At 39.5% G+C, this 22,742-nt stretch overlaps 1 protein-coding gene across 1 annotated transcript; it reads right to left on the bottom strand.

The window, feature by feature from the left end:
* Positions 1–706: 706 nt before the first annotated feature.
* Positions 707–10,804, bottom strand: LOC114049866 (sphingolipid delta(4)-desaturase DES1). Its single transcript, XM_027871310.1, has 3 exons — positions 10,669–10,804; positions 5,526–6,268; positions 707–1,327 (listed from the first exon to the last, which is right to left on the bottom strand). The coding sequence occupies exons 1-3, from the start codon at positions 10,748–10,750 to the stop codon at positions 1,181–1,183; spliced, it is 972 nt and encodes a 323-aa protein (XP_027727111.1). The 5' UTR covers positions 10,751–10,804; the 3' UTR covers positions 707–1,180.
* Between the last annotated feature and the right edge of the window lie 11,938 nt (positions 10,805–22,742).

Below are 22,742 nucleotides of genomic sequence, written 5' to 3' on the forward strand. Positions count from 1 at the left end.
ATGTACCCCAATTTCATTTGTCTCTTTCTTAAAGCAGACTATGTTTCAAATTGGGATTCGTGGGGTTCATGGTTCACAGTACATAGCTTGCTTTCTGTGTTTGAAGGATCTCAGTAGTGCCTAAAGTTGTGCCCTGTGGATATGGATTAATATCCCACCACAAACCAGGAAGTATTTTGTCACAGTTCCCAAGAATACTCATTCACATTATGATAATTTTACTTTTCCATACTACCTTATTGGATTCCTTTTTATTTGCTTTGTTGTTTATCTGTGGATCCAAATGTAATTCTAGGAAAACGAAATTATCATATTAAATGCACCTTTCAGCAGCCAAATATGTTATCTCCCCCATTAGATTTTAAGCTCATTAAGGGCAAGGACTGTTATTTGCCTCTTTTCGTATCCAAAGAGCTTAGCATAGTGGCTGGCATATAGTAGGTACTTAATATTTATTGACTGATGAATGTTGCCTTAACATGAATGCAAAAATGATTAGCCCAGCCCTAAACCTTTTAAAGGCACTGATTCAGCAAAACATACATTAAAACTATTTTCAATCTGCTTTTTTCCTTACACTAAGGACCTCTCTTTTAGTATTTCTAAAGTTCCAATTACTGTTATTTGTGACTTAGTGAGCTATGATTTTAGTCCCCTCCCCCACCCCTTTACTGAGCAATGTAAAAGCAAGAAGTGAAGAAATAGGTATGATTAATAATCCAGTTTATTAAATGTGCGTTTAAGCTCAACTTTATAATGACCATTCCCTGCACACAATGAAGGCAATAAACAGATGAATGAAATGGGCAGTGAGTTAATAGAAACAGAGCTTCTTAAAAGTTTTTTTTTTCTTTACAATATGCTTCCCCAAAAATGTTAACACTGCTAAATACAGTTTTTAAAAACTACATGTAACGGCACAGAAGCAAGTTGAATCATGGTTTTATTTAGGTCACACAGGTGAAAATTTGACACAGGAGAAGCATGTTAATTAGTTTAAATCAAGTTAGAGTTTTGAAAATTCTTGTAGAGCTCCTATTTGGAAACTGTACACGGGCAGCTTCCAAATCTCCTTAGTCTTAAGTTTAATAATTCAAAATATAAATATGAGGGGAAGTAATATACATATGTGTAAGCCATTTTTAAAGCTACCATGAAGAGTTCTCCTTTGTTTGGTATATTAATCCTGTTTCACCTCTCCCTTTAGATGTCTCTTCACTCTAGAATAGGGACTGATAGAATCATCCATCACAAAATCATAGAGCACTCTTATCCAGGAGTTGTACTGGGGCAAGTTGTCATAATATTCTGCTGCTATTTTTTTCACCTGCAGTAAAAAAAAACAAACAAAAAAAAACACAAAAAACCCCAACATATATATTTAAAAGATAAGGCATTATATACAGTACCAACATTTTATATGATTAACAGGTCTTGATCAAAATATTAAAATGTTTTCACTTGTTTTAGGGATTAAAGGCTCAAATACATTGTAGGGCAGGCTAGACAGTCTCAAAGCTAAAGTTAACTTCAGAACACAAAGCTAAATTCAAAGTGGTTTGCATTACAATAGTAAATCTGTCCAGAAAGACTCAGACAGCCTCTTTAGCAAAATGGAGGAATGTGGAGGTTGTCGAGGGGAGTGGTGGCACCAAAAATTAGCTAGTTAGTTACTGGTGTTACTACTATGACTTCAAACTAAGTTACCAGTAAGCACCTAGAAGAAAAAAGAAACTGGGCAATGGTCAGGTCTGGAGTTTCTGAAGTTTCGAATATCTCTTCTTAGAAAATGAGCAATCATTTTCAGTAATTTCACTACCAGTCTTTGCACAGACAGACATAACTCAGTCCCCTGCCCCAAGCCTAGTCAACATTTGGGGTACAATGGACTATTTTTCATTTTATTTTTGTGTCCCTAGCATAGTGCCTTTCATACCATAGGCCTTAAGAAATACTTCTTGTGGTTAATTTGAAAACTCATGGGACTGAGTAGGATGAAGAAGATTTGGCTGCTGGACCATTTAATATAATTTCAATTTCCTAGAATTAGATTTGGATCCACAAATAAACACCAACAAAGCAAATAAAAGGTGCACCAAGGAAATTAAGTAAGGCAGGGACAATAAGTTGCATGGAAAAGAGAGATTATCATAATGTAAATGTTTATTTTTATTCACAATACTTCCTGGTAGGTGGCTGGAAGATTAATACATACCCCCAAGGCACAAATTCAGGCACTACTAAGGTCCTTCCAACACCCTTCAGAAGGCTCCTGCTTCAGTTTTATTCTCCTAACTATCCAAAAGTCCTATAAAATTTTTTTTTCTACAAAGGTGCAACAGAAGTTACCTTCTCTTTGGGAAGGAAGTAAGCAGCTTAGAGTGTCTTAGAGCAGTGGTACTCAAACTTTTAGGTCTCAGGATCCCTTATACTTGTGAAATTAACTGAGGACCTTTAAAGAGCTTTTGTTTATGTGGTTCATGTCTATCAACATTTAGCATATTATTAAAATTTAATAAATTTTAAAAACAAACAAAACTTTTAAAAAATAACTGGAAACTTTATATTATTATGAAAATTGTGTTGATCTCATGGACCCTCCTCCTGAAAGGCCTGGACCACACTTTGAGAACCACAAGTCTTAGAGTAGTTACTCTTAAGATTCAGTGATCTACCCTCATCAAAAGGTCACACGTAGAGTTCCCTTTCCCCAAAGTGCCCTCCCACTGAGATTACCATCCATTTACAATGTATATATATGTTGTATGAACAGTTAACAGCATGTTGTCTCTTTCATTAGAATGTGAGCTTCTTGAGGGCAGGGACCATGCTTCTGCCTCTCTTTGTATCCCAAAAACTTAGTACAGTACCTAGTAAACTCACAATAAATGTTTGTTGAAGAAAGACTTATTAGAAAAGTAACACGTACCTTCTAAGTGCAAGGTACCATGCTAAGTAGGCAGTGCTGGGGTCAGAAAATAGTCCCTACATCAATCCTGAATAAATTCAAAATCTTAACAAACAGTAAATCACACAATTCTGCAATTTTAAGCATAAACAAATCTGATCTAGGTGATTCCCAATCGTTCATTAAAAGAACTGAGGATCAAAAAAATAAAGATAAAATGACATTTATACTCTGAAATTCCCTAGGAATGCAAGAATAGCAAAATTTTGATTATGTGATGAAAGTCTGCAAAAGGTAGCAAGATGTTACTCTATCTAATTCTTAATTTTAGCCCCTCAATTGAGTTTCAAATATTAGTGACCTAATATTATACAAAATAACTCCCAAAACATCTGTGGAACTTTAAAATTATGACAATAAGCCAAAATACTAAATTAAAATTATCATTGAACCCCATTTTGTACCTTTAAGCTCAGTGCTTTTTTCACAACACTTTTTAAAATATGGGCTAAGACTAAGAAGATCCGGATCCTAGGTCTAATGGAGCCAAGACTTTGGGCAAGTCTTTTAACTCTATAAACTTGTTTCTTCTTTTCTAATTCAAATGAGAGAACTGCTAGCTGCAACAAGTCCAGGAGAACTAATAACAATAATAGCTAACATTTACATGATGCTTACTATGTGCCAGGCATTGTGCTAAGTGCTTTACAAATATTATTTTATTTGATCCTTATAACAACTCTAGAAAGTAGGTACTATTGATGTCTTCATTTTTCAGATGAGGAAACTAAGGCAAACAGAAGCTACTTTACTTGCCCAGGGTTCTATTTGACTTCAGGTCTTCCTGGCTCCAGGTCCAGCATTCTATCCATAGAGCCAGAGACTATGTTCTTTTATTTGTGGGGAAGATCAGAAAATTCCTAGGAAGTCATCCACTTTAATTAGGACAGAGAAGACAGGGCAGAGTAGGAAGTTAGGAATCTTTGTTGGTATCACTGCATTTGGTGACAATTAACACTGATCAAAATGCTAATTCTACCTAAACTAGACCAAGTTTCCACAGTATACAAGGTCGGTAGATTATGAGAAAAGTGATATCTCTCAGAAATTTTCAATTCAAAATGTGCTGAGCTTTTCTAGTTGAACCATAAAGAAAAAAAAAAGAATTCATTTCACTCATTAGAGAAGAGGAAACAAAAGTACAAAGCTGAAAGACTGGCCTCACACATTTGCTATTCAGACTTGCACATGGCTATAATGACAGAGTAGCTGCATAATGGTTTTAGATTACACCACAACTGCTTTGCTGTTTTAAGATTTCACCAGCAGTAAAACAAACTAAACAAAACAAAAAAAATTGACCTAATTACTCATCCAAATGATAGAAACCTCCTTTAATGTCTTTAAAGCAATGGAATCTATTAGGCAGAAAATAAATCACTCTGGAGAGAAAAGAGAAAACCAAGCTAGATCCTACCAAATGGAGACAAATATTTAAGTTGCTTCCAGGGAGCCCAATTATGAAGGACAGCTCCCCCTTCTTAAACGGAGGCTGATTAGGTGGTAAAGTGAAGTAACGATTGCTAATCCAGACTTTACATTTCTGAATTGTCTAGTCTTCTCCAAGAAAGTTTGGCATACAGGAGTAGATTCTTTAGATGTTCTAAATTCTTCTAATCTACAGGTATTTATTTCCTTTCAGTTAGGCGGTAGTTTTTGGACTTTTGCCTGGAAGGCTCAGAACTCAAAACTTTTTGCATGGTTATATTTAAACCCATAATAACAGCTCTCAAAGTTCTTCAAACTGTCTTATCTAGTTAGAGGTGGTTATGATTAGTGGAGCCTAGGAATTTCTCAATCACTTCTGACCACAAGATGCCAGCAGAGGAAAGGCGTTGTGGTGTAGTGGCAAAAGTGCTAGATTTGGAGCCAAACGCCTAACTAAGGGTTCAAACTGCAGCCTGCTATTTAGTAGTTGTGTGAGCTTGGGCAAGTCAACTTTGTGCAACTCTGCCTCACTCAAATCAAATTCACACAACAATCAAGATATCACTGATCCTCTTCAAGTCAAAGGACAAAATGATGACCTTGTGCAAGTCACTTCACTTGTGAGCCTCAGTTTCCTTATCAGCAAAAGGAGGGAGCTGGGCTCCATGATCAGTAAAGTCACTTCCAGTTCTCAATCCTACAAGCCTATGTTGGCCTCTCTAAAGGCCTGTATACTATTAGTACTTTAAGAATGGGAAACTCTGGCTTTTGACAATTGTTCAGAAAAACTGATTTGTCTTACCAGAGTCCCTCTTTAAATCTCATTGAGTACTCTCCTGCTAGTGGCAAAGGCTTTTTTTGTCTTACTCATCAACTAGTCAGAGAGAAAGCTAAACACAAAACAACTGCATAAACCAAACTGGAAAGATGGAAATTTATTCCTCACTGACCTTTATTGAAGTACTCTTTTCTTCATACACAATTTGGGATTCTTAAAATAAGTAGCTAAGATTATAAAAACCTATTTGACACTATTCCTGTCCAAATTAGGTAAATCAGGAGTAATCATTCTAAATGCTCCTAGTTACACATAGAAACAAACAGCCTTAACAAATGAGCAAAGACTTACCAATGGAAGGTTCTTTCCAGGAATGTTGGGAAAGTCATGATGTTCATTATGATAACCTACATTGAAGGTTATTAAATTAAGAGGTCCATAATAAGAAAAAGTTTCATGTCCTTTTAAAAACATGTAATGTTCAGCTATGAAATGTCCAGAAATTGGGTGCAAACCTAGGCCAAGTACTGAACCTGCAAACACGTATACAAGAGATTTGATTCCAAAAAAATAGTAAATAAAAATGTCAAAACTCAACTGAGTCAACAGATTGATAACTTCTAAATAAGTAATTGGTTTGGGGTTGATGCACATTGGTCGAAAAGCATAAATGAGTGGCTGAAGAATAACCCATAAAAATTTTCTAAAACGAGTACAGAAAAACCAGCCCTCGAAATTGGTGGGAATATCCACATCAACGCCATCCCCTCCTAGGTATCGATGATGATCCATGTGGTACCTCTTGAAGGAAATAGAGTATGGAACGCCAAAAGGAAGATTTGCGAATATTCCAAAATACCGGTTCCAAAGAGCATTGCAGTGGCCAAATGCCAGGTTATGAGAGATCTCATGAATAGCTAAGGTCATTGAATGACTAATGCAGCTGCCAAAGGCGTAAGCCCAGAACATAACCCATTTCCAGTCCAAGTCTTTTACTAAGTAAAATGCAACTAACTGTGCAAGAACCATCAAAATCACAATCCAGATCAAGTTGTAATCCGGTTTCATCAAAGATTTTATTTCTGGATACTTGGCTGCGAAGAGAAGGAAAAAAAAAAGTTAGGAACAAGAGAAAAAATACTAAAAATAGATCAGCGCTCCAAACTAAATGAACTCTCACATTTGAATTTTCAGAACAAACTTTAGACTCAATGTAGTGCACACAGCCTGGCCTGGTGTCAGAGAGTCTTTGTTCTACAATACTAATAACCGAGATAAATAAAACAATGCCTGACATTTATGTAGTGCTTTATTGTACTTAAAACACTACCTGATTTGATCCTTATAGCTAGTATTTACATAGTGCTTAAGGTTTGCCAAGCCCTTCGAATATTTTCTCATTTGATCCTCACAACAACACTGGAAAGTTAAGTACTATTATTATCCTCATTTTAGAAGATATCAAACTGTAGTAGGCAGAGATTAAGTGACTTGCCCAGGGTCATAGAGGTCTCAAATGTCTGCCTCTTAAAAGCAAAATTGTAATGAGTTACAGAAGAGGAAACTGGGGTGGTGCCAGTTAGAGGTGAGATTTGAACCCAGGCTTCTCCTGACTCAATGCTCTTCTCACTACATGGAATTCTACTAAATGGCTGTGCAACTTTAAGCAAATCAATCAAATTCTCTGAACCTTAGTTTCCATATCTGCAAAATGAATGGAATTGGAATAGGTGACTTTTGATTTTTAAAAATACCTGCAGCTCTAAAATGTTGATTCTAAAATCATATTTATTTAAGATTTTGGCATGACACTGTAATTTGATCTGTTTTATTCTTGTCTTTGGTGTTCAACATACAAAACAGTAAATTTTGAAAAAAATGTTTAAAGTAAACAAAGCAAAACAAAAAAACCCTCTGTATTTCAAGATGGGTATACTAGTAGAAAAAGTCAACTTCTGCAGATGAGAAGAATGAGAATTGTAAAGACTAGAACAGACTCTGTACTCCTCCTCCTCCATTTCCACTTTCTAGCCCCCTACCCTGGGCCCCATCATCCCTATCATTGCCTCTGACTCTACTCTTATATGGTCCACACTTTTCTTCTAAGTCACCAAAATGTTCAAAGGAGAATACATTTAACCACTAATGGAAAAACATTATTCACAATAATCTGGATCTAGCTGTATGTTGGATATGGAGTCAGAGAAAGTGAGTTCAAAGACTGTGGCATCCTACCTGTGTTACCCAGGGCAAGTTCTTTCAACTTTAGAGTGAAAGGGATGGCCTTAATGAGCTCTAAGGTGTCTTACAGCTCTAAATTATCATCCTATAATTTGTGATATTGATATGCTTTACTCTCTTCTATGCACAAAAGCACTACCTGAACAAAAGAAAATTGCTTCAAGGCTGAAAGCAGTGACTGTATTTGTCTTGGGATGACAACAGGATTTTCTCAAGAGACTGGATCTTTCTGATAAAACAAGTCTTTCAGAGTGTTCCAGACAACCCAAGTGGAAAAACTAGCTTTTTTTTTGCCCCTGAACATGGAAGATGACCATAGCAGAACATTAGAAATACTATTTTGAGTATAATGGAGAGGTAGAGGCTGGAGGCTGAGAGATCAGAAGGCGAATACAAAAGGATCATAGATTTAAAGTTGGAAGGGCTACGCTTAGAAAACATCCAGTTTAACACCTTAATTTAGTTGAAGAAGCTGAGACTTGGGAGTGCTGAAGTGACCTGCTTAAGGTTATACAGGAAATATCTGGCAGAGCTCAGCCAAGAAGTGGAAAGATCTGACCCAGGTGGGAAGTATACAGAGTAGTGGGAGAATCCAGAGACTATGTAGAGGTTCAACTGAGGTGAGAATTTGGCAATTAGTTGTAGTGGAGTTAGGGTGAGGGAAGAGATGACGGTTTAACCATAGCCCAAAAAAGAGAAAATTAAGAAGAATGGCATGTGATGAGGGAAGGGAGTGTGAAGAGGAGTTCTGTTTTAGACTTGTTGAAACTATCTTTAAGTCAACATTTTAACAAGGAAAAAAAACAATTTTGATTTTTCAGGTTTATTGTCTATCTTATACCTTATTGTGATAGTTCCCTTTTGTTAATATTAAATCTACACAATTTTTTAAAAGTTAGGTATCTGTCTTATCTTCCTAGCTACATTTCAGTTTCTTTGAGGGTAAAAACCATGCCTTATTCACTTTTATTTGATCCCACATATGTCTTGTACATGTGTTCTCTAAGTATTTTATCAAACAGGTAGCCAATTCCCAATATTTGGAAAATCCTTACCAAATATATAAAATATGAAGCTTTGTTGCATTTACCTCCTCTATGGTTTTTAAACTGACAGATGCTTAACCCAATACATTCATTTAGTTGAACAAAGTGATAATAAAAACAAAAGATATCATTAAAATTTGTTTAAAAAAACATGCAAAATACATTCTAAATGAGGGTCTAAAATCTTCTCCAAACTGTTTTTAATGAAAAGGAAAAAGGAAAAAACCCAACTGCAAACATAATTATAATCCTAAGTAGGATTCTTAGGGATCTGAAGCACTTAAGGGTGGATATGTTATATGTACGTCCTTGGTGGTAACATTGAGGGGAAAGTCTAGGGGAAAAAATAAAACAAAACTAAATTATTGTCAGGGACAGAAATTGTCCATGTCAATTTCTCATCCATTAATTTTTTTAATACAGGTTAACTGTAGAAAAAACTCTTGGACAAAAAATACTCTATACACATCTTAACGGCCACCACTAGTCAAACAAACACACGCAGATCAACTTAATATTTAGAGCTGGAAAGAACCTCAAAGGCCACTGTGTCCAACCCCACCATTTTGACAGAAGAGGAAACTTAGGTGCAGAGAAACGAAATTACTTTCTTAAGGTGGCGTGGCAATAGAGTGGCAAAGCTGGAATTTGAATAGAGGTCCTCCAATGACTCCAAACATAGCTGTGGTCCCAAATGTGTCATGCTGCTTCTCTTATTTTACTCTTGAAAGTTAAGCAAAGCTAGTGAAGGGCAAAATATCACTTTCGAAAACAGAGGAACTGGCTTCTAGGTCAGATTTTGTCCAAACTTAACCCAATTTATTTCTCAATTTAGCACAGTGCCCACATAGCTGTGGTCCCAACTGTGGCATACTGCTTCCCTTATTCTACTCTTGAAAGTTAAGCAAGAGCTAGTGAAGGGCAAAAGATCACTTTTGAAAACGGAGGAAGTGGCTTCTAGGCCAGATTTGGTCCAAACTTACCCAATTTATTTCTCAATTTAGCACAGTGCTCAGCACATAGTGCTTAATAAATGCTTGTTACCTTGATGACTTCATTTAATGCCACCTTTTACAGGAAGCCTTCCCTAACCCCTTTTAATTCCAGTGCTTTCCCTCTTAGTTATTTCCGACTTATCCTGTATATAGTTTGCTTTGTATATAACTGTTTGCATGTTGTCTCCCCCATTAGATTGTAAGCTTCTTGAAGGCAGGAGATGTCTTCTGCGCCTTTTTTTTTGTATCTCTACTGCTTAGTACAATGCCTGGTACACAATAAATGTTTCTTCATTGAGTGACTGATTTCCTCTCTGGGTTTCCAGTTTCTTTCCTCTGTAAGATGAAGGAATTCGCCTACATGGGGCCATCCAATAATCCTAACATGTATGAAAGGATACTGAGCTAAAAGTTCTGTTCTAAGACAGGCATCTTCATGTTATCTGGTCAGTAAATGACACGAAAGCAAGCCCAAATTCAGGTCCTAGCACGCCTGTGAGATGCTGATAAAAGCAAAATACATCACCAGTTTGCTTTGACCATTAAGTCTCTCTGGGTTGGAACTTGTCAATTCACCGATCTCTCATCTCTGCACCTATTTTGAAGCTCCCAGAAGATCGATTTGCTAACTGACAGGAGGGAGGCAGCTGGACCTTAGGTTCCACCCCAGGAGCTCTGCAGCAGGGAAGGGGAGGGATGACTAATACGTTTCGGGCAGCGGGATGACTCCAGCGCCAGAACATCGGCCTTGGAGGCTGGCTTGGAGGTTCAGCTCCCTCTCATTTCCTCCCCAGGCCTCATCACTAATCTCGGGCAGGGCACAAAAGGATGTGTGGGATGGGGGGAAGGAAGCTTGCGGCCAGGGCCCGCGGCCTCCCGGGGCCACGCTCTCTGCCAGAGGGGGAGGGGAAAGGGATGGTTGGGCGGGCGCCAGGGCCGCGGACCCAGCCAAGCCCCGGGGGGAGACGGTGGGCGGGCCCCGGACGACGCCCCTTCCCTCCCCCGGCAGGCAGGATGGGGACGGTCGGGAAGCGGGGGAAGGGCCCCGCGCAGGGCCTGGGGCGCGGCTGGTAACGGGCTCCAGCCCCGGAGGGAAGCGCTCGGTGCTCGCCGCCGCCCAGGCTCCGCGGTTTGAGCCGAATCGATCCCGGGGGCGAGAGGAGGCGCGAAGGAGGCTCCTACATAACGGGCCGGGGCGGCCGGCCTTCTCACCCAGGATCTCTTTGCGGCGGTCTGCGTGCGGCTGGTCCGTGTAGACCCATTCGAAGTCCTGCCGCGACACTCGGGCTCCCATAGCGGCGGCGGCGGCACGCGGCCTCTCTCCAGGCAGGGGCTGCTCCCGCGCCTGCGCGCCACTCCCTCGGACCCCGGCGGTCCGCGGGCCAGAGACGGATGAGGCACCTCCAGCGAGCCGACGGGCTCGTCTCCGATGGCGGGCAGGGGGCGGAGGATAAGGACCTGGAGAAGAAAGGGGGGCGGAGGTGGGGCCCCAGCCCGGGCACGCAGCGCCGGCAGCCGGGGCTGACTGGCAGGCGCTGAGGCCCGCCCCCGGGAGGAGCGCGTGCGGCCCCGCCCCACCCTATCCCCTTCCACCTCCCCGCTCCGCCCCTCCTCCCCTCGCCACGCCCCTCCTGGTGCCCCCTCCCCGCTCCACCCCTCCTCCTCCTCCTCGCACCCCCTCGCCCCGCCCCTCCTGGTTCCCCCGCTTCCCGCTCCACTCCTCCTCTTCGCCCCCTCTCGCCCCGTCCCTCTTCGTCCCGCCCCTCCTCTTCTCCCCCTCCCCGCTCCACCCCTCCTCCTCCTCCTCCTCCTCTCCCCCCTCCTCCTCCCCCCTCCCCTCTGCACTCCTCGCCCCGCCCCTCAGCCCTCTGTCTGGGCTCGGGCTGAACTGGAAGGTTCGGGGCCCAAGACTGCGTCCTGGTCCATCGCCTCAGCCCCAGGACTCTCACGACGTCCTTTCTCTACCACAGTCACCCATCTTACCTCGTATTTAGTGCTTCAGGGATCGCTTTATGAGTATACCACCCTGGGACGTAGGTGCTATTATTATCTCCATTTTACAGATGAGGAAACTGATGCAAGCCAAGGCGAGTTGCGGGGCGGGAGGTGGGGGAGGGTGTCCGAAGTCGTATCAGAACTGCAGATGCAGAGTTCTACCACTGCACCACTCAGCTGCACGACTCCCTTCGCCAGGGGAGCGGCAGGATTGCCTCGATTTCCTCTGGTTTATTAGAACGCTGGCTCCTTAAGGGCAGAGACCCTTGTCTTTTTTTGGTTTACTCGGCGTTTAGTACAGTGGTAAGCCCGAGGGTACTTGTGCTTAATAAATGCTTTTTGACTTAGCACAGTGCCTGGCACATAGGAAGCACCTAATAAATGCTTGTTAATAAACACAGACCTCTCCTCTTCACCTCAGCCCCAGCCCCTCCACACACACACTTTGCGTCAAGCTCAAAGATGAACGCATTTTCGTTTTCTGTACACACTCACATGGCCCTTCACGCAGGAAGGGTGAACACGTTGGAAAGTTCTTGGATTCTTGGGCCCTCCAGATACGGCACTTTGGGAAACGGAAGATCAAGAATTTGATAATGTTGCTGATGTAGCAAAGCCGTGGGTTGGAGGTAACCTGGGCCAAGGCTGGTGGGGTGTGGAGGGAATGAATGGTTAATGTAATTTGGATAACTAGCTACTGTATCTAAACTGTCCACGCCTTTTTTTCCCCTTAGTGTACTCTTTGTAAAGATTTTACTGAGTCATAATGGCAGTTTACTGAAAACTCTACTCACGAAAAAGGCAATGACTCAGGCTGGATCAGCTCAGGAAAAAATGTAGACAATTGAGACAGACATTTCAGATAATGTTCTGGGAAAACCAGCCCATTTTGTGTTCTTTTGTTAATTTCTAACTATGGGATCTGCAGGGCAGTTTCCCCAGAGTTATACAGATTGGCTTTTCCTTTATCTTTTTCTTTCTTTCACTTTTTTTCATTTTCTCCTTTCTTCCTTTTTTTTTTTTAAGGAAGGCTTCCTCACAGACTTCTAAAAGTAGACATTTTCTTTCATAATCTTACCATTCTTTGAGTTATGGGATTGTTACAGAAGTCCATAAACCTTTTAATGACAGTGCTAGAGAGATGACTGCATTGTATTAAATTTAGGCTTTTAAAGGTACCCAGTGCAGCTGGGTGGTGAAGAGGATAGAGTGCTGGGCTTGGAGTCAGGAAGACTTATCTTCCTGAGTTCAAATGTAGACACTTCCTAACTGTGTGGCCCTGGGCAAGTCACTTCACCCTGTTTGCCTCAGTTTCCTCATCTGTAAAATGAGCTGGAGAAGGAAATGACAAACTGCTTCATTTTTTTTGCCAAGATGACCCCATATGGGATCACAAAGAGTCAGACATGACAGAAATGACTGCACAACAAAAGGCTTACAAAAAAGTGTTGTATTTATGTCATCTCCTTATATCCTCAATATGCCCTTGTGAGTTAGCTACTGCTGGTTCTCGTTGTACAGATGAAGAATCTGATGGTGGTTTTGTAAGGCTAGATTCAAAGCCATGTCTTCTCTGAGGTCACCTCTGACTCAAGGTCTCATGCTCTTTCTTTTTTTTTTTTTTTTTTTAAATTTTCCCCATGCTCTTTTGGCAATACAACCTTGTCACTCAAAGTAGGTGGGTGGATCTATCAGATAATTAACTGCAAGTTTTAAATTTTCTTTTGTCCTTTCACCCCAGCTGAACTTCATTACACACAAATACAAATCTTTGACCTTGTTTAGTTGATTAGTTGTATCCAACTCTTTTGTGACTCCATTTGGGTTTTTCTTGGCAAAGATACTGGAGTGGTTTGCCATTTCCTTCTCCAGCTCATTTTACAGATGAGGAAACTGAGGCAAACAGGATCAAGTGACTTGCCCAGGATCACTAATCATGAAAGTAAAGAATATTAATCTCATTTACTTTTTCATAAGAAATTCTTCACTGGACAAATGGAATTTACATTATAGATTTCACTCTTACACTTGGAATCTGCCTGCCAGGGAGGAGGAATTTCAAAGTTGTAATTCACCTGATAAAGTCATTGTTCTGTGCTGATTAAACAACCTGGAGTATTCCCACGAAAATATGAATCAGTTCCATTTTAGTAGTATTGTTTTTTTTTAAATTTTATGCTCCTGAGGATAGAAACTGTTTCATCCAGACTGTATAAAATTTCACAAAGGCATCTAAATAGGACATTTCCTCCAATAATGATCAAATAATGATGGATAATAGACCAGATTGCTTTGAAATATTTCCTTTTCTCTTGTGAAGTTAATTCTCTCCTTTTCCCCATACATTATTCCTATCAGATATAATAATAATATAATAATAAACAACTAGCATTTAAATGGTGCTTCAAGATTTGCAAAGAGCTTTACAAATACTAACTCGTTCAGTTCTCACAGTAACCTTGTAAAGGTGTTGTTATTATCTGTATTTTACATATAAAGTAACTGAAGTTGAGAGGTGAAGTGATTTGCCAAGTGCCATCTGAGGCAGAATTTGAACTAGAGTTCTGATGCCTAGTCCATACTCTATCCATTGAGCCACCTAGCTGCCTAGTTGCACTTCAATTTATATACATATGTATATGCATTTATATACATATGTATATGCATTTATATACATATGTATATATGTGTTTTAACATATTACACATTCAATTATATATGTGTGTATATATATATATACATATATATACTAAGCTTCAAGTATATAGAAAACATTTAATGATATAAGGAGAAAAACAATCACCATGATATCTTACTCTGATTTTCTAGTTATGTGACATAGGACAAATAATTTAATCTCTCTGGGCTTCAGTTTCCTCATCTGAGATGAAAAGGTTGGTCTAGATAACCACTGAATTCTCTTCCTACTCTGAATCTGTGATCCTAGCAGATGTCTGTGGCAACTCTGATGCTTTATGGATATTGAGGATCTAAATAGTTGTCATTTTTTTTCAGTCATGTCTGACTTTTTGTGACCCCATTTGGGATTTTCTTGGCAGAGATGCTGGAGTGGTTTGCCATTGCCTTCTCCAGCTCATTTACACATGAGGAAACTGAGGCAAAGAGTTAAGTGACTTGCCTAGGCTCACATAGTTAGTAAGTGCCTGAGGCCAGATTTGAACTCACAAAGATGAGTGCCAGGCACTCTATCCACTTCACCACCTAGCTGCTGATTGATAAATCTTACAAGGAAAGATCTTCCATGTCCCCTGTATGACTCTAAGCATTGGGTTGTAAGCCAGAGTGTGGTTATTTATGTTGACCTGAGAATTTAGCCAGTTCTCAGGAGATGTGCTCTGGGAACCTGGCCAGTTCATCAGAACATATCAAGTTAATTAATATTCTAAGATGTTTTGCTTGCTCCAGGAACTTGGCCAGTTGCTGGACCAAGTAAAAATATCTACTAGAATCATGGACGCCTCTGGCACGGGGCATTCTTTGTTAGAGGTCCTATTTAAATCTTAATTGGGAAAGCCATCTTTGGATTCTCACCCATGGAGAGCACGCTGTGCCTGGGACTTTCCCAATTGCGACCCTGAAAGCTGTACCCCGGGAATCCCCAGCTTGGACTTCAGGTGTTGGTGCTTCCCTGAATTGGTGATGTTGTCTTATATTATTGCTATCCTTTATATTCTTAGCCTGACTATAGTCATATTGCTAATCGTATGTTGCTGTAAATCTAGCTTTTCTGTTCCTATATTATAATCTTAATTAAAGCTACCTTCACTTCTCTCTCTAGGAGTGTGTCTTATTGTAGGAACGAATCCAAACCACATTTTTCTTCCTTAATAACACAGCTGCCAACAATATAAACAGAGAATCCTGATGTTCACTCGTAAAAGAGCTATAAGATCATAGATTTAACCCTGGAAGGAAAAATCAGAAGTATTTTTTTTTTAGGCAGTTGGGGTTAAGTGACTTGCCCAGAGTCACACATCTAGTAAGTCCTGGAAGGAAAATTAAGAGGCCCCCAGAAGTGAAGTTATACAGGAAACAAGTGCCAGAGTTGGAATTTGAACCCAGGTCCATATTAAAATTTAGATTATATTAGAAAGGAATAGTAAACTTCTAGAATGGGAAGTGGTGAACAGTAAGAGCCTGCATGGCTGCATGCCAGATTAACTTAACTTTTTTTTTTAACAGGTTTTCCAGACTGGTAATCAGGGGAATCCTAGAGACAACAGCATACCTAGATTTTTACAAAACATCTGACAAATTCCCCATATTCTTATGTATAAGATAAAGAAATATGGACTAGGCAAGAGTGATAGATAGAATCAGAATCATTTAAATGCCCAGACCCAAAGAGTGGTCATTAGTGTTTCATTTTCAACTTTGACAGAGTTACCTATTGGTATGCTGCTTTGGGGGTCAATTTGTTCTTGGCTCTGGCTGGTTTTAACGTTTTTTATCAATGACTTGGATTGATGACATGTTTATCAAATTTGCAGGAGATGTAAAGTTAGGATGTATGGCTTACACATTGGATGAGAGAATCAAGATCTGAAAAGTAGTCTATAATGCTGGGATGAGTTGAATAATATGAAATTTAATAGGTGGCACAGTGGATAGAGAGCTGGGCCTGGAGTCAGGAAGACCTCAGTTCAAATCTGGCCTCAGACACTTACTAGCTGTGTGACCTTGGGCAAAAGTCACTTTACTCTGCCTCAGTTTCCTCATCTGTAAAATGAGCTGGAGAAGGAAATGGCAAACCATTCCAGAACCAAGAAAACCCCATATGGAGTCATGGAGAGTGGAACATGACTGAAAAAACGACTTAATAGCAAAGTCTTACAGGAGGATTACAAAAATCAGTTTCACAAGTATAAGATGAGGGAGGTAAGACCAGATAGCAATTCATAGGAAAAGGATTTAGGGGTTTTATGAGCTCAGTGTAATTCACATTGTGACATGGCAGACCAAATTAATTTAGTCTTAGGCTGTATTTTACATTTGGATTGTATCTAGGACTAGGAAAGTGATGGTCTTGTTATCCTACACCTTTGTCAGAACATATCTAGAGTATTGTATTCAATTCTGGGCACTGTTTTTGGAAGGATATTTATAAACTGGACAGCATCCTCAGGAAAGTGACCAGCATGGTTAAGGGCCTGAAGTGATGGAACCATCAATCTAGACCTTGAAGAGTCTCAGAAGTTATCTAGTCCAACATCCTTCGGTCATACCAGGACTGGGGGAGGGAATTGGAGGATATGCAGCTTAAAGAAAAGACTTGGGGTGGTCGTCTTAATCTCTTATTAACTCTTTGGAGTCAGATTTTCAAACATCATTCAAATGTGGATTACTCTTCTCCTTGATACTCTCTTCTTTCTCTTTCTTCTTCTTCTTTTTTTTTTTTTGCGAAAGTTGGGGTTAAGTGATATGCCCTGAGTCACACAGCTAGTAAGTAGGAAGTGATGGAGTGTCTGAATTCAGATTTGAACTCAGGTCTTCCTGACTCCAGAGCCGGTGCTCTATCCACTGCGCCACCTAGCTGCCCCCTTGATACTCTCTTCTCTTAAGGTTTTAGTGATAATGCTCTTTCCAGGTTCTCCTCCTTCCTATCTGACCAATTCTTCTGTCTCCTTGGCGGTATCTTCATCTGGGTCATGCCCACTAACCTTTGGGGTCCCCTGAGGCTCTCTCCTGGGCCCTCTTCTGATCTCTACTATTTTTGTTGGTGATATCATAAGCTTCGATGGTTTCAGTGATCTCTATGCAGATAACATATCTACTTGTCTAGTTCTAACCTCTCTGCTAACCCCCAGTCTCATATCTCTAACTGCCTACTAGAAATCTCTAACCAGATGGTTGAACTTATCATAGCCAAAGCAGAACTCATTATCTTTCCTCTTAAACCCTCTTCCTAACTTCCTTGTTACTGTTCAGGGCACTACTAGCCTCCCAGTCACTCAGGGGGTCATCCTGAATTCCTCACTCTCACCCTTCATATCAAGTAAGTTGTTAAGCCCTGTCATTTCTTCCTTTTCAATACTTTTTCTTATATATCCCCTTCTGTCCTCTGACACTGCCATCACTCTGGTGCAGGCCCTCCTCACGTCCTTATGTCTGGACTATTGTAATAGCCTGTTGGTTGGTCTCTGAGTCTCAAGTGTCTCCCCCAAAGTCAGTCCATCCTCCACTCAGCTGTCAAATTGATCTTGTTAAACTCAGATCTGACCTTGTCATTCCTTTATTCAGTGAATTCCAGTGGTTCCCTATGACTTCCAGGATCAAATAGAACCTATTGGGCTCTTAAAGAATTTCATCACCTAGGTACTTCTTAACCTTCCAATTTTCTTACACCTTGCCATCCTCCACCCCAAAATCCAGTGACACTGGCCTTCTTGCAGTTCCTCAAACAAGACATTCCATCTCCCAACTTTTCATTTCACTGACTGTCTCCCATGCCTGAAACTCTCTTCCTCCTCATCTCTCCCTCCCAGTTTCTCTGGCTTTCTTCAACTGTCAACTAAAGGCCTACCTTTTGCAAGAAGCCATTTAACAAAAATTCACCTTCTCTTTCCCTGTCCCACTCCGATTGAGAATGAAAAAAAAAAAACAAAATCCCTTTTACAAACATGTTTAGTTAAGCAAAACAAACGTCTGTGTTGGCCATGTCTAAAGTTTAGATACATAGGTATATACACATGTATGTATATGTATATATGTATATGTACATACATACACTCAATTTATGTATGTTATATGTACTGGATAATCATGTGTGTAATATATTAATATATAAATACGTACCCATGTGCACACATACATATATGTGTATACACATATATCTTATCTTTATCAGGAGGTATGTAGCATGTTTCAATGATAGTCCTGTGGAATCCAGGTTAGTCATTACACTGATAAGAGTTCCTAAGTCTTTCAAAGTTGTTTTTACAATGTTATTGACATGATATAAATTGTTCTCCTGATTCTGCTCACTTCACTCATCATCAATTCATACTAATCTCCTGAGTTTTCTCTGAAACTATCCCTTTCATCATTTCTTGTGGCACAATAGTATTTCTTCACATTTACATGCCATAAACTGTTGAGTTATTCCAAATTGATGGACTACCCCTCAGATTCTGATTCTCTGCCAAAAAGGACTATAAATACATTTTGTAGATCCTTATGGTTAGTTTCTTTGAGATTAATCCCTCCTTTAATCTATTCTTCCTCTAATTTCCCCTTTCCTTCCTATTTCTCTGTTGAGTGAAATGTATTTCTATACCCAATTCTGTGTATGTTTAAGTATATTCTTCTCTCCTGCATCCACAATTCAAATGAGAATGACGTTCAAGTATTAGCTGCTATCCCCACTCCTTCCTCCTTTTTTGTATAGGCTTTGACCTCAATTATTTGAGATAATTTTCTCAGATCTTTCTTTCCTTCCTTCCCCACAGACCAATGTATTCCTCTTTTTCTTTCCATTCTTCAAGATCAAGACATAACAGAAAAACTCTTAGGTGTTCTATCTGATTAGACATCCTGTATGGCAGCTGATGATGATAGGGCTCAGAGGGGACACATGTATCATCTCTCCATATTAGAATGTAATCAGTTTTTCCTTATTTAGTCCTTTATCATTGTTTATTCATATTTACTTTTTTTTGTTTCTCTTAACTCCTGTGTTTGAACTTCACAGTTTCTACACAGCCATGGTCATTTCATCAGGAATGCTTCAAAGTTCTCTATTACCATTATAGTTCCAGTTTTCCTCCCCTGTAGGATTATACTCAATTTTGCTGGATAAGTTATCCTTTTTTTTTTTTGGTGAAACAGTTGGGGTTAAGTGACTTGCAGAGTCACACAGCTAGTGACTTTCATGTGTCTGAGGCCGCATTTGAACTCAGGTCCCCCTAAGTCCAGGGCCAGCGCTCTGTCCACTGCACCACCTAGCTGCCCCTGGGTAAATTATTCTTGACTAGAATCCTATATGTATCCTTTGTCTTCTGGAATATCATATCCCAAACTCTCCATTCTTTTGTAGAGGTGGCTGCTAAATTATGTGTGATTCTGATTACAATTTTTCATTACTTGAATTCTTTCTTTCTGGGTACTTGCAGTATTTTTTGTTTGACCTGGAAGCTCTGGATTTTGGCTGTAATGTTCTTAGGAGTTTTCATTTGGGGGTTTCTTTCAGGAATTAACTAGAGGATTCCTTCTATTTCCCCTTTGCCCTCTGGTTCTAAAAGATCTAGGCAGTTTTATTTTAAGATTTCCTGAAGATGATATCCAGGTTCTTTTTTTGGTCATGGCTTTCAGATAGTTCAATGATTCTTAACATTTTTTCCCCTTCATCTATTTTCCAGATCAGTTGTTTTTACTATAAGATACCTTACATACATTTTCTTTTATTTTTCAGTCTTTTTTACTTTGTTTTAATATTTTTATTTTGTCGTGGAGTCACTGACTTCTAGCTGATCCATTCTGATTTTCAGGGAGTTTAATGCTTGGAGATAATGTTTTGTACTTCTTGGGCTAAGCTGTTCATTAACCTTTCCAATTCTTACTCTAGTTCTCATTTAAAATAGTTCTCATTTCTTTTCCAATATTTTCCTCCAATGCTTTCATTTCATTGATAAAAACATTTTTTAAACTTTTAAAAACTCTTATTTCATATTTTGTAGGAAATGTAGTTGAATTTTTGCCTACAATGTTTTTTGACGCTTTGCTTGTAGATGTTCTGGAATCATTCACTTCTGAGTTTATGTCTTCAGTGACCTTATAGTTGTAATAGCTTTTTATGATGAGGTTTTGTTTTTTTTCTCATTCTTCCAGTCTGACTTCTTTGGACTTTGGGTTAGGGCCGGGCTCTGTGCAGTTCTAGAGGGAAGGTCTAGGCTGGTCCTGTTGTTGATGTTCTAGGGGGTAGTGCTGTGTTATTTCAGGCTTTTAGGGACAGCTCAAGCTAGGGACTTGCAACCTTTCAGTGCTGCCAAAATGGTCTGATCCAGAACAGCTTCTTATCTATGCCTTGCCTGGTGTGAGCTCTGCAACTTTTTGACCTGTGTTTGGGTCTGAGCAACAGTAAACTGTTGCTGGACTCAGCCACTGTCAGCCAGTTGGGAAGTTCTGATGGTTCAGACCAACAGAACTTCAAGGAGGTAGCACTTGACCTGAGTCCTGAAAGAAGAAAGCAATACTAAAAGGTGGTGATGAAGAGTGAGTTCATTCCAGGCTTGGAGGACAACCTCTACAAAAGTATGGCAATGGAGATGGAACATTATGTGTGAGAAATAGCAAGAAGGTCAATTTGATTGGACCACAGGGTTAATGCTTGGAAATATTACATCATAGGCCTGGAATGGTTAAGTATATCCAGGCTATCAAGGGCTTTAAGTGCCAAGAGGAAGAGTTTGTGTTTGATCTTAGAGACAACAGGGAAGTAGCCAGTGGAGTTTATTGAGCAGGAGACTGCCATGGTCAGACCTACCGAAAGTTTTCCAAGTTTCTGAAGGACTCACTTGGAAAGGAGATTAGACTTCTTTCGCTTTACCCCAGGCAGCCTAACTGGGAGGCAGTGTGTAAAAGTACCAGAGATAGCTGTAAGTTTTATATAATGAGAAGTTACTTAACCAATAAAGTTATCCCCAAGTGGAAGGGGTTGCCTTGTTAGGTTGTAGATTTTCACTCACTAGATCTTCAGCAAAGATTGGATGACCACCTTAGGATCTTTTATAGAGGAAATGTTTGTAAAGGTATAGCTTGGATTAAGCGGCATGAGGTCCCTTCCCACTCCAAGACTGAGCTTCTCTGATTCCTCAAATTCTGACTTGGTTCAGTGTCTAAGTGGTGCTTTTTAGCAAGTTTGAAGCAGGAGGTAAGAAAGAGTTGTGAATGAGGGGAGTAAGGAAACGAGTTCTCATTCTAGCTTTATACTTAATAGCTGTGCAATCTTTGGTAAATCAATGAACCTGTTTCCTTTTTTAATCTCTAAGGTAACTTCCAGTTTTATGAATATAAGAAAGCTCTTGAAATGGTAAATTCAAAGTAGACCCTGATAAAAGTAGAAAGCTTGTAAGTTTAGGTGTAGATACAGCATATTCAGGACTTCATTTCTTAACATACTTGCTATTATTATTCTTTTCACAGTTACACTTCATGTTGACAAGTTAGGTCATAATCATTAGAAATAACAGATGTTTTACCACAGTCGAAAGGGGGAAAATAGATTTAAATTCTATTGAACCTCCATAAAAAGTTTAAAATGTCAAAACAAAAAATGGACAACAGAAAAGTTGAGAAATCTGGGATCTCTGGCCATTTAGATATTTCTGATAAAATAGTTACTGAATTTAGGTCCCATCATTCTTGATTTATACTTCTTTAACTCTTCACAACTATTACCTCAGTTATTATTTCACTTTCCCCTTTGGCATTTCTTCTTTTTTTTTTTTTTTGAGGAAATGCTTTGCTGAAATTATAAAGAATTCATACAAAACAGCTGAAAAGTACAGTTTTTTTTTCTACAGGATCTTCAATAATGTATTAATTTAAAATGTTGGAGTCTAATTCAGCATAGGAACTTTTTTTGGGAACACAAAATTCTTTTTTTTTAAAGAAAGGTAAAAAAGGGTAAGCTGTTTGGTTTCCCAATGAAAAATTCATTGGATCACTCTCTATCCACCTTATACATGGAGAAATAGAATCCATTCTGAGCCTCCTGAAATTCAAGTAACAGCAGTTGCTACTCCATTTCCATACTTTCTCAGAAGTTCAAATAACTAAATAAAGCAATAGTGCTAGACATTCCTGGGCTCTATTTAGAACATCTAGTTAGGCAACTAGGAAAAGCACATCCCGAAGTATAGTTGCTGCTGGAGTATTGCTTTTTCTTTCTCTCATGGACCTTATTCCCAAGTAACCCACCATCAAGATGAAAATCCCATTAAATATATTTGGAGTTGGTTGCTCCAATTCACAAAACTGTTATTTCTTGGTTTTATGTTAAGTGTATATGTCTTGCTACTTTTAGCATTAGGGAACCTGACAGCTTTTCTGAGCCAGGAATGACTCTAGGGAATTCGAATGTATTGTCATTAAGTTTATTGCTATTCATTTTTCAAATGTTTATTATCCACTTCTTCCCTTCCCTTCCCTCCCCTTCTTCCCCTCTTCCCTCCATTTGTAGAGTCTTAGGTCACAGACTTTTAACAATAAGGTATCTAGAGGGTCAGTTTATCTCCATTTTCTTTTGTGTACAAAATAAAAATACAACTATA

Source organism: Vombatus ursinus, unplaced genomic scaffold, assembly GCF_900497805.2.
Source record: "Vombatus ursinus unplaced genomic scaffold, bare-nosed wombat genome assembly UNPS02014798.1, whole genome shotgun sequence".
NCBI lineage: Eukaryota > Metazoa > Chordata > Mammalia > Diprotodontia > Vombatidae > Vombatus > Vombatus ursinus.